Source organism: Fomitiporia mediterranea (genome assembly GCF_000271605.1).
Source record: "Fomitiporia mediterranea MF3/22 unplaced genomic scaffold FOMMEscaffold_1, whole genome shotgun sequence".
NCBI classification, from domain to species: Eukaryota; Fungi; Basidiomycota; class Agaricomycetes; order Hymenochaetales; family Hymenochaetaceae; genus Fomitiporia; species Fomitiporia mediterranea.
The window spans coordinates 7,769,803-7,786,406 of NW_006760386.1; the positions used below are offsets into that span (position 1 = coordinate 7,769,803).

The following is a 16,604-nucleotide window of genomic DNA, read 5'->3' on the forward strand; positions in this document are numbered from 1 at the left end:
TGTAGACTAACACTGAAAGCAGAATTATAGTAACTAAGGTAAAGGTAGAAGCCCTTTTAATAAGTTTACTAGTTACAACTATTAAAAGGAAAACTATACTCACAAGTGTGGCTCTCACTTTTCAGCTATGAAAGTAAGCTGTAAAAGCTGAAATGAAAGGAAAAGACATTTATATTTACTTTAATACAGAATACAAAAGAGGCAGACTATGAAAAGAAAAGTATCTAAAGGAAAAGATACTAGTACAGGACATACAAGACAAAGGAAAAAGAAAGGGGGGAAGGACACAAATCCTACCCTAAATTAAATCCCAACCTATTAATTATAAAGTAAGTATTTTACAATAGTAGTAATACTGTTTAAGAAAGTATTACTTAGGAGGGACTGAATGTTAGTAATTGTAAAATACAGTAACTAAGTTTAGAAAGCCTAACTCAAGACTTGGAACCAAGTAGTTTATAAACAAAACTCTATTAGTTACAAGTCTAGAGATTAGCTAGATCAACTAGGCTATCTTTGTTGTCCTACTTAGTAAGAACTCTAACTCAGCATTATTAACCTCTAATCATTACTAATGGGTGATCAATCTATTAGTAGAGAGAGGGGACAGGAAGGAGTAAGTACTAAGTCAGTTAGGAAAAGGTAACAAAACCTGTAAACAAGGTCTTTATCTCTCTAAGGTCAAACACATACTCTAGTACTGTATTACTTAATAACCTCAACTAAAGACAAGTCATTTAGAATACTTGTATAGAGAGGGGATCTGGAAAGAGTATAGTATCTAAAGTAAGAAGAATGGTAGAGAAAGACTAGGAGAAAACCTTAAGAGATAAAGGAAAATATTATACTTACTTATAGGAGAAACTATATAACTAGCTAGGAACTCTTTATATAAAGACAAAGGACTATCAAAGCTAGTAAAGAGTTAGAGCCAGTACTCTAAAGCTTTATACTTGAGGAGGACTAGTACTAGTGTAAAGGAAAGGAACTAAGAGCTCTAAAGAGAGATTATAGGAAAGTAGTCTCCTTTATACACTTTGCCCATATAGATAGGAAAGTAATGAAGTCATAAACATGAGGACTATATAAGGACAACATAAGGAATACATAAGGCAATCTAGAACTTTGGTTGTAAGTTCTATGATTGAATACAGAAGTATAAAGATAAGGCTAGAAGTTAATAAGGATAATTGTCTCCTAAACTAAGTCTATTGAAGAAGACTTAGGGAAAGATCTAGAACATTGGTTGTCAGTTCTAGAGTGTACACAAGGTAGTCTAGAACTTTGGTTGTAAGTTCTAGGGGTAGTACAAAAGTACAGTCTTTTATATTACAGAAGTTATAAAGAGTCATTAGAAGTCATAATACTCTACCTTATAAGAAAGAGTATTACAAACTAGTATACAAGAAGTACAGGTTGAGTCAGACAGAGTCATAAGAAGACTATAAGAACAATAGAAAGCTCTACTTTATAGGAAAAGTATTACACAACTTACACAGTATAACTAGTCAGGAGGACTTATAAGGAGTCATTAGAAGTATGAGAGGAAGTATGGAAGACATAACAATACAGTAAAGGAGTCATTAGAAGATTAATCTAGGATACAAGAAGACACAAACAAGTGTTAGAAGATTAATAGAAGACACAAACTAGTGTAGTATACAGTCTAAAGGATTAGCCAGCTCTACTTTATAGGAACAATAGTGAAGAGAGTTACTAAAGTTACTAGAGTAACATTACTCTAGCAAAAGGTATATAAGGAGGCCAGTTTGGCCCTCAAAAGATAGTTTTATCAACTTAAGTTACCTAGTACTTGGAAGTACTCTACTACTAACCTACTAGGCTACACTTGCAGCTTGACTAAAGCAGGACTCCTCTACCCTCTCACTCTACAAGTCTACAAGTCTTACCCTTTATACTCTATTCTGTTACTATTCCTAAGAATTAGAACTAGTAAAGTGAGTATATCTTACAATCAGACTAGTCCTATAGTCTTGATCTTGTCTACTCTAGGTAGTCCTGTACTCTTAAGCTCAATTTATATACTCTACACTTGTCTTACTCTCTCTACCTGTCTGTTCTACAAGTTCTGACTACATTCTAGTACTCACATCCTGTTATTTCTATTGTATAGGATAGTTGTAGCCTAGGTCCCCTTGCTGAACCTTTGGGTCCCCTCTACACTGTCACTAACATAAATCAGTTAGAAGTAGCTATAAGGTATAATAGGTAACTAAGGAGTAGTATTACACAAGGAGCTTTCTAAGTAGATAGCTTTGATGCTTGGAAGACTATCTGAAAGCTAAGAGAAGGTATCATTAACAACATTGTGTAAACACTCACTACTAACATGTTAAGATCAGGACTTGTTAGACTGTAAATTTGAGTAAGGTAACTTGAGTAAGTCCCTGTAGGAGCTACCAAACTGGAGTTAACAAAAATCATGCTCTCAAAACATCCTAAAAACAATCAAGGCATACCTAGTGACTAGGACAAAAACCAGAAGTGTTTTGAACAGACAAGTATTGTAGCAGTCATTAGAGTGACAATATTGTATGTGCTACAATTCTAACATTTAGAAAGTAGTGTAACAAGAACACTGTGTGGCCTGAGGAAAGTCAACAGATTGTAGCACTTATTTTCAGCACAAAACAAGCACACAAGGATAGGGTGAGGACAGCTATGTTGTACAAGTCTACATAGTGATTAATGACAAGTCTTGACAACCTTGTCTAATACCAATTTACCAAAGGATGAGCAGGGATAGAATAGTGGGAACAGACAATATACGAGGGGGAACAGACAACACAACTGGATAGACGAACAATGGGCATAGGCAGACGAGTGTGGAGGGGAATAAAAATACATGGTGAAGTTACAAGTGTCCAAACAACAAGAAGCTACAGTAAGACACGTTGACGCCTGCGTAAACCTACCAGATACTGCTCGAATGTGGCGAGCGTGTCTGACAGTCCAGTGAACCATGTCGAGTCGTATGGAACTGGACGTCAAGGCTGTCAGTTCTGCGAAAGGAGGGTGAAGTAACAAGACGAACCCAAACGACAAGTCACTAGTCCAAGGCCTAGACGTCAAGGTCATTAAAGTAAGTACGAGACGACGAGACGGAAAATAGACAAACATTAAAGGCGTTCCTTGTCAATATCAAGATGCCTAGACAATGACGCTGAGGTGGGCATTGGGGAACCCGCTGTCCCGGATACGTTTGAGAAGCCACCAGAACGGCGTGGCGTAGGTCGTGTCGAGGGTCTTGGACTTACCAGAACCGCCAGTAAGCATGCCACCGATACGGCCAGAGATGTCAGCAATGATTGAGCCTGAATCGCCGGGTTCCGAAAAGACGCCCGACTTGTTGCCGTAGTTGATTATACACCACTCCAACGAGGTTTGGTTGATAGACATGTCGTTAAAGTAGTTGCGAACAATGGAGAAGATGCCATTCGCACGGCCGAGAGTGGTGCCAGTGGCATTACCCCTCTTGGCAACCAACAAGCATGCTTCGCCGTTCGAGTCCCACATGTCGGGGGCACGCATCAAGTCGTCGGTGATGACTCCCTTAAGTGGAAGTAGACGATCTTCGGGATATTCGAACTCCCAGTTAGCATCTCTGCGGGGGAAACACTTTCTCTTGAACTCGGTGGACGACATCTTCGTTCCTAGATATAAACAACATTTAGGTTAGTAGACGGTCTTAGTCGGACAGTCAATACACACCGAGATCCATTTTATTGCCCTGGAAACCGTCACCGAGCTTGGTCCGGTCGACCACGAAAACTCCCCAATCCTCCGTGAAATGTTGCTCACTGACGCCGAGACAGATGGGAGGGGAGCGGAGGATGTGGCCAATGACACGGTTGTCGAGTTTCTTCCACTCCTTGTTGACCCGATCGAGCAACTCTCCAAGTTCCCCCATTGCCTTCACCGCCTTGTCCACCAACCCCTCAGTCTCAATCCGACGTGCCTCAGCCTTCGCAACGTCGGTAGCGTCTTTACCCTTCTCCCTTTCCTTGAATGATTCAATCTGCTTCCTCCAACGCTTGATCGAGTTTCCGTGGTCTGCGATCGCGAGTTTGATCGAATCGACGACGTCAGCGTAAGCCCTCTTACCGAGTAGGAGGACATCTCTAGCAGGCGCACTGGGGTGGTAAGAGTAGTCGAGGTTGCCTTCCTGGGATCCAATGAGGACGTGACGGCACGAAAGGCCCAAGAGCCTATCACTGCCGCCACCTTCAGCGAGGTAGAGGGCCATGGTTCCCTGAGCGTTGGGCCTGGTCCTGGTGGAGATGCAGAGACCGAGGGCAGGGGTGAGGGGACTAACGACGTCGACAATTGGGTCCAGGTCCTCGACGGGTTTGAGAAGCCGAGGACCGACGTCACGCGTGTAGATGGACTCGCGGAAGTCAACATCGACGTCGGTGATCTGGTACTTCTGGAGAAGGATTAAGATACTCTGAGCTGCATGGTGGGCAGCCGTAGCGGTGGTAGACTCAGGGAAGACGCCAATCCAGATTGTGACGGGACTGAGGACCGGTTTTTTAGCCTCGACCGTTTCTTCATCCTCGCCCTCTTCTTCGTCCTCGGGCGCTTCGTCGACCTCGACATTCTTGAAACGAACAATGTCTATTGTCGTAAAGAGAATCTAGAAATCCCAATTAGCAAATTCTACAATATGATGGATATTTACTAACCTTGTGATCGTCCATAACAGAAACAACCTTCCAGGCTAAGTCGTGGTGCCAGACCTTCGTAATCGGATGGTCGAAAACTTCTCGCAGCTCCTTCAAACGGCGTTGGGCCTCAGGTCCTCTAGGCAGGGACCACTGCTCCTTGCCCGTGCGGTAAATAAGCGTGGGCTCAGAAGGGAGGCCTGCGTAGTACGACAGAGCCTCTGCCTTGGAGACAGCATGCGGATCAGGCAAATAGGAAGTAGTGCTAGACACAGCATCACTGCCAAAGCCCAGAGAGGAGAAGGCCGACGCGGTGATGGTCGGAGAGACAGCGTCGTCGTTGTCGGCGGAGCTCTGAGCCTCCTGGTAGGTCCGAGCAAAGCAAATGTACTCCTCGATAACTTCGGCAGAAAGCTCTGGCACTGAACGAAGTGAGGGGAAACAAGATGGTTAATATAGGATAATCATAAAGACTAAGGGACAGACTGGTGTAAAAGTTGAATAATTTGACTGTGTCGTTTGGCAAGGGAAAGAGGTGGAATTGGATGTAGAAACTGATCGACGATTGACAACTTCTGTTCTATGTCACAGTCATGCAGGTCACATTGTGGACATTTTGGCTTTAAATTTTTCATGTACAAAGATTAGAGCATAATAAATCAAAATCTCTTTTCAAAAAAATTTTTATGATTTTTTCTGAGCTGTGAAGGGATACAATCCCTCTTTTCCAATTTTGTCACACCATGTCACATAGATCCGAGCTCAGTAAAGCTCTCTGCTTGTGCTAAATTGTTACATTACCTTAGCATAATTGTCACCTTTTGTCACTCTCAAACAGTCTTTACTCAATTATAATTCATGGAAAACAGTTAAACTCTCAAGATTTTAAATATAAGCATGTATGTATGTATGATTTTGTTTTGTAATATCATCATACTAAAATATTCATTGGAAAAATTAAGAGGGCTAATTATAATGTGAATGACTACTGAAAATAATAGTATTTACAGATTTTTAATTTCTCCATGAATTTTTTTACAGAAAAAAAACATATTATATTTTATATAGTAAAATTACATTTTCATGAATTTTTTAGTAACTTAAAGTAAAGTAGTTTGTGTGTGAATGTAAAATTAGAAAAGAGGGATTGTTAGAAAAGAGGAATTATAGTATATTAGAACAGTACTGGTAGAGTGCTAAACACTGAGCTCAAAGATTGTGGGACACACAAAGACTGACAGGAAAAAGGTATCTTTGTTACAGTTAGTAAATAAGAACTGGTTGTACATAATAAGACACACCTTTGTTACAGTCAGTAAACAAGAACTAGTGTAACAAAGGTATAAACATAAGCTTTATATACTAGAGAAGAAAGGAAAGTGGCTCAGGCTAAAGGGATGTGTAGTACAAGTGAGAAAGGAAACTATATGTGTGGCCTAAGACTGTACAAGAGAGTTCTGAAACAGAACTCTCAGAACTCTCAGGATTATAGTAAGCTGTATGTTAGATATATGTAACCTCTGAGGTTACACACATGACTTTAGTTAAGTATATAAAGGGCTATTTGTAGACACTTAGAGATTATCTTTGTACTTGCTCCTGTACTTAGGTTGACCTCTCATCAATCCCAGGTCTTTGCCTGTTCTGTGTTCTTGAGTGAGGCTCTGGCCTTTACACTTTTTTTTGAACATTGCAAAATTTGGGGATTACCTCTCATCTGCTGCCTTTCACTTGTGCCACCAGATTGTCAGCCTCCCCCTGGCTTCCCCCCACACATCCACTATCTACTACACATCTACAGTACTCTACAGTAAGACCCTAGTTAATTACAAGCTTCACAATTGTCACACTGAGATCCTGTTCAATATTCTGTTCACTCTTGAGAGCTTATGAGGACATTGTTATCTGCCTTCACTGTGCTACCCTCTCCTAACAGACCCTTGCCAGATTGGTCCCTGGATTCTAGGAGAATGTATCAAGAAGAGTGTGTGTGGTTGTGCCAGAGTTGTGTGCATTGTGTATCATTGTGCATCTGGTCAGCTGTCTACAATCAAGGTTCTGCCACTCAAGAATATGCTTTTGCTGTACCACTTTGAGCAGATTATCTATGTCTGTCTCTACTCATGCTTCCCCTACTACTCATTACAACCTTAAACCAGAGAACAATCAAACTTGAGCTCCTTAATTCTAAGAATGATGCTGGTCCTGAAATTGTGTAAGGAAGCACTATCTTGATACTGTTACTAATATCTGGAACTGTAGCATAATTCTCTTCAGGAGCTGTGAATTCCACACTGACAGATAATGTCTTATATTAATCTTAGTACAACAGACATTACAATCAAGCTATCAACTACAGTGTATTTGTTGTATGCTTGTTGTACCTACTGTAACACATATCTCTCTATTGTCAAGGTGTTCATTAAGACTGTCTATTCCTTACTATACTATCTCTTACTCTGTCACTGTCTAGTGTCTACTGTTATTGTCTACTATCTACTGAGAGTATAAAGTCCTTTTCCCTTCCCTTCCTGTTTCCTAGGGTATACAGCCCCTTTTCCAGTTGTGGACCTAGTCAGGGTACTAAGCCCCTACTAGTGTCAATTCCAGTCCCAGATGTATAGGGCCTCTACTAGTGTCACCTCCTGTTTCCTAGGGTATAAAGTCCCTTTTCTAGTTGTAGACCTAGTTAGGGTACCAAGCCCCTACTAGTGTTAATCCTAGTCCTGGACATCTAGGGCCTCTACTAGTGTCACCTCCAGTCCCAGACCTAGCCAGGGTATTAAGCCCCTGCTAGTGTCATTCCTAGTCATGGACCTAGCTAGGGATTATGCTCTACTAGTGTCATCCAGTCCTTTCCTGTCCTGTCCTGTCCTGTCCTATCCTGTCCTGTCCTGTCCTGTCCTGTCCTGTCCTGTCCTGTCCCCCTTTGTCCTTCTGGCATGAACAGACCCCCTGTTGCCTCTACATGCTCTGTTTTACCCACACACCACCTGTACTCTCATCACCCTCAGAACTAGTATGTCAATTTTGTCAACCTGGTCCTTCTACTCCTCCTAGTACTGACACACACTTAAGGATGGCTGTTCACTTCTTAACCATGCATTTTGATCAATGTCTCAGTCATCCCCCAAGCAACAGATGCTAGCATAACTGAAGAGTTGTTGAGTTCTCTTTATTATACACTCTAACTTTCATACTCCTTTTCACTCACACCATTAAACAACTCCTATCACCTCTGACACCCAGCCTACTGTTAGTCAAACAAGACCTTCTCAGTTGTCTTCTCCTTATCTGTAGTAACACTGTACTTACTAGACCTGTTAGGTATTATTCATACATTCCTTACAGTACTATTTAATGTCTCAACCATGTGTTTTAGTCAATGTCTCAGTCATCTTCTCCTTATCTGTAGTAACACTGTGCTCACTACTCACTAGACCTGTTAGGTATCATTCATGCATTTCTAGCAGTGTGGTTTCATGTCTCAACCATTATGTACTCCTTGTCCCTGTCCTTGTCTCTGTGTGTTTTCATTAATGAGTTGAAGCCTTCTTAAACTTGTGACTGTGTGTTCCTTGTCTTCTGTCCTTACCCTTTTGTATTTCCCCTCCCCCCCCCTTACTATAATCTTCCATTTTACCTCCCCCTCCCCTTACTATATCCTTTCCTTTGCCTCTCCATTAATTACTTCCCTACCCCCTCCTTTTATTTCTTCAGAGTAGGGAAGAGTGTAACCTCTGAGGTTACACACATGACTTTAGTTAAGTATATAAAGGGCTATTTGTAGACACTTAGAGATTATCTTTGTACTTGCTCCTGTACTTAGGTTGACCTCTTATCAATCCCAGGTCTTTGCCTGTTCTGTGTTCTTGAGTAAGGCTCCAGCCTTTACAATATACTTACTTTACTAGTCCTGATTGTCAGGAATAGTAACAGAATAGAGTATAGAGGGTAAGACTTGTAGACTTGTATAATAAGAGGGTAGAGGAGTCCTACTTTAGTTAAGCTACAAGTGTAGCCTAGTAGGTTGAGAGTAGAGTACTTCTAAGTACTAGGTAACTTAAGTTGATAAAACTACTTTTAAGGGCCAAACTAGTCTCCTTATATACCTTTTACTAGAGTAATGTTACTCTAGTGACTTTAGTAACTCCCTTTACTGTTGTTCCTATAAAGTAGAGCTGGCTAATCCTTTAAACTGTATACTACACTAGTTTGTGTCTTCTTGTATTCTAGATTAATCTTCTAATAACTCCTTTACTGTATTGTTATGTCTTTCATACTTTCTCTCAAGCTTCTAATAACTTATTATGAGTCCTTCTAACTAGTTATACTTTCTAAGCTGTGTAATACTTTTCCTATAAAGTAGAGCTTTCTATTGTTCTATAGTCTTCTTATAACTCTGTCTGACTCAACCTGTACTTCTTGTACACTAGTTTGTAATACACTTTCTTATAAGGTGAAGTATTATGACTTCTAATGACTCCTTATAACTTCTGCAATATAAAAGGCTGTTACTTTGTACTGTCTCTAGAACTTACAACCAGAGTTCTAGACTGTCTTATGTATACTCTAGAACTAACAACTAGAGTTCTAAGTCTTTCCTTAAGTCTTCTTTAATTAACTTAGTTTAGGAGACAATTATCCTTATTAACTTCTAACCTTATCTTTGTACTTCTGTATTCAATCCTAGAACTTACAACTAGAGTTCTAGATTGTCTCATATATTCCTTATATTATAACTTTATTACTTTCCTATCTATATAAGTAAAGTGTATATAAGAGACTACTTTCCTAAAGTCTCTCCTTAGAGCTCTCAGTTTCTTTTCCTTTACACTAGTACTAGTCCTCCTCAAGTATAGAGCTTTAGAGTACTAGCTCTAACTCTTTACTAGCTCTAATAGTCCTTTGTCTTTGTATAAAGCATTCCTAGCTAGCTATGTAGTTTCTCCTTTATTAAGTAAGTAATGATCTTTTCCTTTTATCTCTTTTAAACAGGTTTTCTTCTAGTCTTTTCCTATGTCTTACTTAGACATTATACTCTTTCCTGATCCTCTCTCTATACAAGCATTCTACTAAATGACTTATCTTTGATTAAGGTTACTAAGTAATACTGTACTAGAGTATGTATTTGATCTGACAGAGATAAAGATCTTGTATACAGGTTTTGTTACCTTTTGTAAGGATTTGATTTACTAGTTTGTATTTTATTATTACTACATTACTGATTGTGTCAGATTATTATACAGTAGGACCTACAAGTATATATATTCTTATTATAGTTAGTTACACTTCCTCCTTATGTATCTACACATGTATACTCTTATAAAAGACAGTATTGATTGCTAGGTAAAGAGGATTCTTTTCCCCTGACCCCTTACTCAAGTACTAAGTTATCCTAGTTAGTAGTTAAGTAAACTAAGGGTAATTAGAATTCTCTTGTAAGGAACAGTAAGTTTCCTTACATATTTTTGACTGTACCCACTTAGTATCAAAACCCCTTACTAGATACTGAGGAACTAAAGGGTCTAATCAACCCTAGGTCTCCCTCATTGTCTAGTACCCCTTAGGAATTATTAGTGAGTAAAGTTACAATTTTTGAGTAGAAACAGAGATTACTTACTAGATTAGTCTCTAGTAGGTTCACAATACTTTAGAACACTGTAGAACACTTCTGGAACACATTGAAACATATTAATATAGACTAGTACTAGATACACTAGAGGTTGTATTAATTAGATGGGTTGAGGACCAGGCATCTGTAAAAGTGAAAAGGAACAAACAGGTGTGTATTAAGTTTACAGGTAATAGACAATAAGATTATCTATTAGATATTAATTACAATGTGACTGTCAAGCCTTGACAGACAATTCCTAGAGGGTACCCAAGTCTGGATATTAATACTAACATACTAGAATGTAAGTCCTTATCCCTTGTAAGCTAGAGACAATCTAATAAACTTATTTCAGGTGATAAGTCCTTGTCTACACAAGGTTAGAGGCACCCTAATAAACTACTACATACTAGTAACATAGAACTAAGGTATATAACTGTACCAGCATATATAGTTAGACAAACATGTACTGTAGAGTAGACACTAGTAAGTATTAACCTTACTAGACTTAGAGAAATAGCAAATAGTAGTACAGAGAGTAGAAATGCTCAAGTAATTAGATTCAAGGATTCATCCAATCAAGTACAGAAGGTTGGGTTTAAGGATTCAACTGACCAAGTACAGACAATTGAGCTTAAGGATTTGCTCAATCAATTTTAGGCTACCAAGTTTGAGGATTCACTTAATAGAGAACAAGTAATTGGTTTTGAGGATTCAGCCAGTCAATTAACAAAAGCAAGTATACAGGAAGATAGTATAGATTCTATTACACATATAGTTAGTATTAGTAAGAGTGTGGATGAGTATCTAGTGAGTACACTTACTTTAGAACAGAAACACATTAACAACAGTAATATAGAGGGTAATCAGACACTTAAGACCCTTTTAGATAGTAAAGAAAGCAGTCAGGACTTAGAACACAAGAGTAACAAAGGCTAGGAGAGCTAGGTATCAAAACTACAGAGATCTAATAAGGAACAAGACTTTTAGAAGGTAAGTAAGACCTTCAGACACATTGTAAGAGCTAGAGTAATTAGAATAAACATAGGACATGTTAGCCCATTCTACAGTTTGATAGACATTGAGGATTTGAATAAGAGAACATACAAGTTTGATAGAATGTACTAGGAAGAGGAGAAAGCAACTCCTTTATCAAACAAGAGTAGACTTAATAGTATAGTAATAGAAAAGTGTGAAACACTTCAGGCAGGCTATAGAACAAAAGCCAGACATACTATAGTACCTATAGACAATAGAGATCAGAACCATCAATCTAACAGTGTAGAAGAAATGCTCAAGAGTCTAGACAAACAATCACATTTGTAGAAAGTAAAAGGACAGTACAAAGTAAGAGGAATATACAAAGTGTAAGGAATAGAATGAAAACTGGAACTGTTAGACATTCAATACAATTGTAAAATCGATTCAGACTATCCAAGCAAAACAGACATCACATAAACAGAACAGTACTTTAAGGATAGTAAAAGTGAATACAAATTGGAACTATAAGGATTAGTACTTGATTTAGAGAGTGAAAATCAAGCATACACCTACAAAATCAAGTGTTTAACCTTATACATGGTAGATATTGACTACACATTACACAGGAGCAATGTACAGGAGTACTACAATGGATACAACACCCTAGCCAGGTCTAGGAATAAGAGAGAAAGTAAAATACCTGGATATATACAGTCTTAAATAGAAATACTAAGTTTTTCAGAGTATCAGAGTATACATTACATTAAATCAGTAAACAAACAATCCCATAGCAATACTTTACAATTGAAAGCAGTCCCAGGCAAGGCAAACACTAGTAGTATTAGTAAGAACAATATTGATTCAGAGTGTAGCAAACTATACAGTTCAAAGCTACATATTAAGTATAGTAAGTATAAGAATAGCTCCAACTATAGTTTAAGAACAAACAATGGACATAGGCATAGTGAAGCATCAAATAATGTTCAGAAAGGTATATTTGCATTAGTAAGACATTCAGAGAGCCTAGCAAAGAATAGCTACACATACAGAGCAATTCAGAGCTCTAGAAGACAGAAAAAGGGAAATTTCAACCTAGAATCAGACCCAGACAGTAATAATTCAGATTCCTCTTCATCCAATGACAATAATCAAAGTAATACTTTATTCAAACTATCAGACATTAATTCAAGCAATACTGAAGCTACTAAGAAGTGTAAGAAACACTTGAGGAAGAAACAGAACAAAGAACTTGTAAGGAAACTCACTGTTCCTCACAAGAGAATTCTAATCACCCTTAGTTCACTCGACTACTGACTGGGATAACCTAGTACTCGAGTGAGGGGTCAGGGGAAAAGAATCCCCTTTACCCAGCAGTCAATACTGTCTTTTATAGGGGTATACACGTGTAGATACATGAGGAGGAAGTGTAACTAACTACAATGAGAATATATGTGCTTGTGGGTCCCACTGTACAATGATCTGATACAATTAGCAATGTAGTGATAATAAAATACGAACCAGTAAATCAAATCCTTACACTCGCCCTCTAGCATTTAGTCCTAAATGCTAAAAATTAGTAGAAAAGGTGGAAAACTTACTTAAAAGTAACAGTTAGTAACAAGTAAATAAAAAAATACCTTGCCCATACATATGGGAAACATCCTTGTAATGTATCACTACCTCTCTGAAGTGATCCGAAGTCGATCTGGTGTGTATTGAGACAGTAGTAGTGTTCTGGACAGTAAGTAGTATGGTTCCAAACTATGTGAAACTAGATAAACGTCAATAGAATTAAACATAGTCAATATTACCATATAGTCAATTAGTAGAAAAGTTGCCTCTTGATTGTTGCTATCAATACAACACTTTTTGAAGAGAATCAGTAGGGTTCCTGGGGAGATATAGTGTTTCAGCAGTTGAGTATTCTGAGACATACAGTGTAGATTAATATGTACAGAAGTGGAAATTCTGGCAGTGTGGTAATTGCAAATATTCTCTTCTCCTACATCTTTAGGAAGTGTAGAGGTAAATCCCTGATCAACAAAGCTATAGCCTTCTTCCTCAATAGAATGTATTAGCATTGTGGCTTCTAACTGTCCTTGTGTGTTTCTCTGCTTCTGTAGAATAGTCATACAATAATAGATAGTAGAGATGTATTCCAAAATTCCTCTACTATGTCCTTGATTTTTCCAATAGACTAGTTCCTGCAAATGTAGTGCCTTGCACTCGTATTAGTAGAATGTCTCCAAATATGTACTCTTTTGCTTACAATAATGAACTGTGATACAAAACTGGATATCCTGTTGAGTCTAATGTTCAAATACTAATTGTAGAGTACAACCTAGAGTGTAATATCTGTCCTTGAATGAAAATATTGTCTTGATTTCAATGAAATTGTAAGGTATGAGCCTAATATCACTAGATATGTGTGTATATACACAGTATCTCTGTGTGTGATGAATGTCCTACTGTATTCTCATACTGTTTCCTTGTGTCTCGACTTGTTTGTACCTTTGTAAGTTGATTGATTCGATTCCTGAATCATCTGAGTATACTTTTGCTGTCTTATAGTGTAATGTTCTATCACAATGTGTCCAAGTAGCATTCTCTACTTTCCTGAGTGCTGTAGCTGTCTGTATACTGTGTTGTTCCATACATGTCTTAATGAAATGTCCTGTCTGTATGCACAGTGGTGCTGCCTGAAGTCCTGAGTATATGCTGCCAATTCCTTGTTCATTTGGCAAATCCATGTGTGAATCAATGTGTTCTAGCATTGACTTCCTGTCTTTCTGTGTCCTTGTCCTTGTTCTAATGTATTCTTTCCTTATGTACCTATCATGTGTCCTGTTTCCTGTAGTACTAATACTGTCTGGTCCTGCAAAGTCCTTTGTAAAATTGTTCTGTAGTATCTCAAGTAAGAAAAATTGTATGTTCAAACCTGTAGGTTGTATGCCTAAAGAGTGTGTATACAATGTAATGTGTGTGCCTCTTGCCCTCTCATCGAAATATGACTTCATTTTCAGTGTAAAATGTCTGGTACTGTCCTAGAACATATCTGTAGTGTCTGGAGAGGTCTTCTGCATGATTTTGTACTTCAAACTGATTGTAACTACTCATTCCTAGAGTAGATTGAACTGTATCATCATTCAATAGATGTCCTAGAGCTTCCTGATACTCTATTTCCTTCTGTAGTGCTGAAATATCATTCCTGTGTACTTGAATAGTCTGTTTGATCATTCCTAATCCACTATTGCTCTAATATTTGCTGGCTGTATGTGTATTGCCTTTGCTTTCCCTTAAAGCAGTGTGATAATCTGTTTGAGTGGATTGAGTAGATTGAGTAGATTGTCTAGGTTCCAAACCTGTTCTCTGGCTTGAAGTTGCCCTCTAAACTTCTGTACTTTGTTCCATACAATGTGTATCCATTCCTGATCTCAGTAGTGTCTTACTATCATTATAGTACAAAGATTGTAACAGTTTTACATCCTGTAGGTTGTAATTGTCCTCCTGTAGCTTGAATATCTTGATTCTTACTATGTATCCTGAGTATATACACACTAGTGCATCTGTTTGAGTGCTTGTGATGTCCATAATATGTCTGATAGAGTGTCCTGAGTCTATTCTAATGAATCCTGACTGTCTGAAGGTGTATTTCACAATGTAATACCTTATGTTCTACTGTAGATACAATGTATACCATAGATCCTTGTATTCTAATCTGGTTCTGACGTTTCTAAACAATTCTTTGTCATGAACTGAATAGTTTTGTAGTGTAACATCCAATTGTACCTTATAGAATGTTGTTCTATGCAAATTACTTCAACTGTGCTCTGTACTGATTGTTTCTTCAATCCTAAAGATGGAAATGTCTGTTCCAATGTTGTAGAATCAATATGCCTGAATGTCTGAACATTCTCCTGGTCCTGAAATTGTCTGAAGCAGTTCTTTGCTTTTGAATACCTTCCTATACTGAATAGAATCGACTGTGTATGTGTATGTCTGTGTCTTTTTATTGCTGTCAATGTATCTCCATGCCTGATACTTATTCTGAAACTGTATCATTGTATTCTTAATGTATATACACTTTGCCTTGCTCAATGTGCTGATGTCTGTCTTCCAATGTATGATGTAGCCTTTTAACTTAATAGAATATCTGTGTGAATTGTTTAGATTGAAATATTTCTTAGTATCCAAGAGTAGTTGTAGTTTATAGTCCAGTAATGCTTGATAGATTGTCCTGCTTGTACAGTTTACTATTTGCATCATGTTGTAAACTGTAAGGATTTGATTTACTAGTTTGTATTTTATTATTACTACATTACTGATTGTGTCAGATCATTACACAGTAGGACCCACAAGCACATATATTCTCATTGTAGTTAGTTACACTTTCTCCTCATGTATCTACACATGTATACCCCTATAAAAGACAGTATTGACTGCTGGGTAAAGGGGATTCTTTTCCCCTGACCCCTCACTCAAGTACTAGGTTATCCCAGTCAGTAGTCGAGTGAACTAAGGGCGATTAGAATTCTCTTGTAAGGAACAGTGAGTTTCCTTACATATTTTTGACTGTACCCACCTAGTACTGAAACCCCTTGCTGGACACTGAGGGACCAAAGGGTCTGATCAACCCTAGGTCTCCCTCATTGTCTAGTACCCCTCAGGAATTTTAGTGAGTAAAGTTACAATTTTCGAGTAGAAACAGAGACTACTTACTGGATTGGCCCTCAGTAGGTTCACAATGCTTCAGAACACTGTGGAATGCTTCTGGAACACATTAGCACATATTGATATGGACCAGTACTGGATACACTAGAGGTTTGCATCAATTGGATGGGTCAAGGACCAGGCATCTGTGACAGTGAAAAGGAACAAACAGGTGTGCATCAAGTTTACATGTAATGGACAACAAGATTACCCATTGAATATTGATTACAATGTGGCCACCAAGCCTTGACTGACAATTCCTGGAGGGTACCCAAGTCTGAATATCAACATTAACATGCTAGGAAGTAAGTCCTTGTCCCTCATAGGCTGGAGGCAACCTAATGAACCTATACCAGGTGATAAGTCCTTGTCTACACAAGGCTGGAGGCACCCTGATGAACTAGTACATACTAATAATGTAGAACTAAGGCATGTAACTGTACCAGTACATATAGTTAGACAAACACACACTGTAGAGCAGACACTAGCAAGTATTCACACTACTAGGCTCAAAGAAATAGCAAACAAAGGTACAGAGAGCAGAAACACTCAGGCAATTGTTCTTAAGGATTCAGACAGTCGAGTTCAGGATGAACAGGCAATTGGATTTGAGG

General features: G+C 38.4%; 1 protein-coding gene across 1 annotated transcript; it reads right to left on the minus strand.

Moving 5' to 3' along the window:
* Nucleotides 1-3,171: 3,171 nt before the first annotated feature.
* FOMMEDRAFT_151174 (uncharacterized protein) lies at nucleotides 3,172-14,871 on the minus strand (the record flags this gene model as incomplete). The annotated part of the gene is made up of 4 exons (XM_007262256.1): nucleotides 3,172-3,674; nucleotides 3,733-4,657; nucleotides 4,707-5,107; nucleotides 14,835-14,871. The coding sequence occupies 4 exons, from the start codon at nucleotides 14,869-14,871 to the stop codon at nucleotides 3,172-3,174; spliced, it is 1,866 nt and encodes a 621-aa protein (XP_007262318.1).
* Between the last annotated feature and the right edge of the window lie 1,733 nt (nucleotides 14,872-16,604).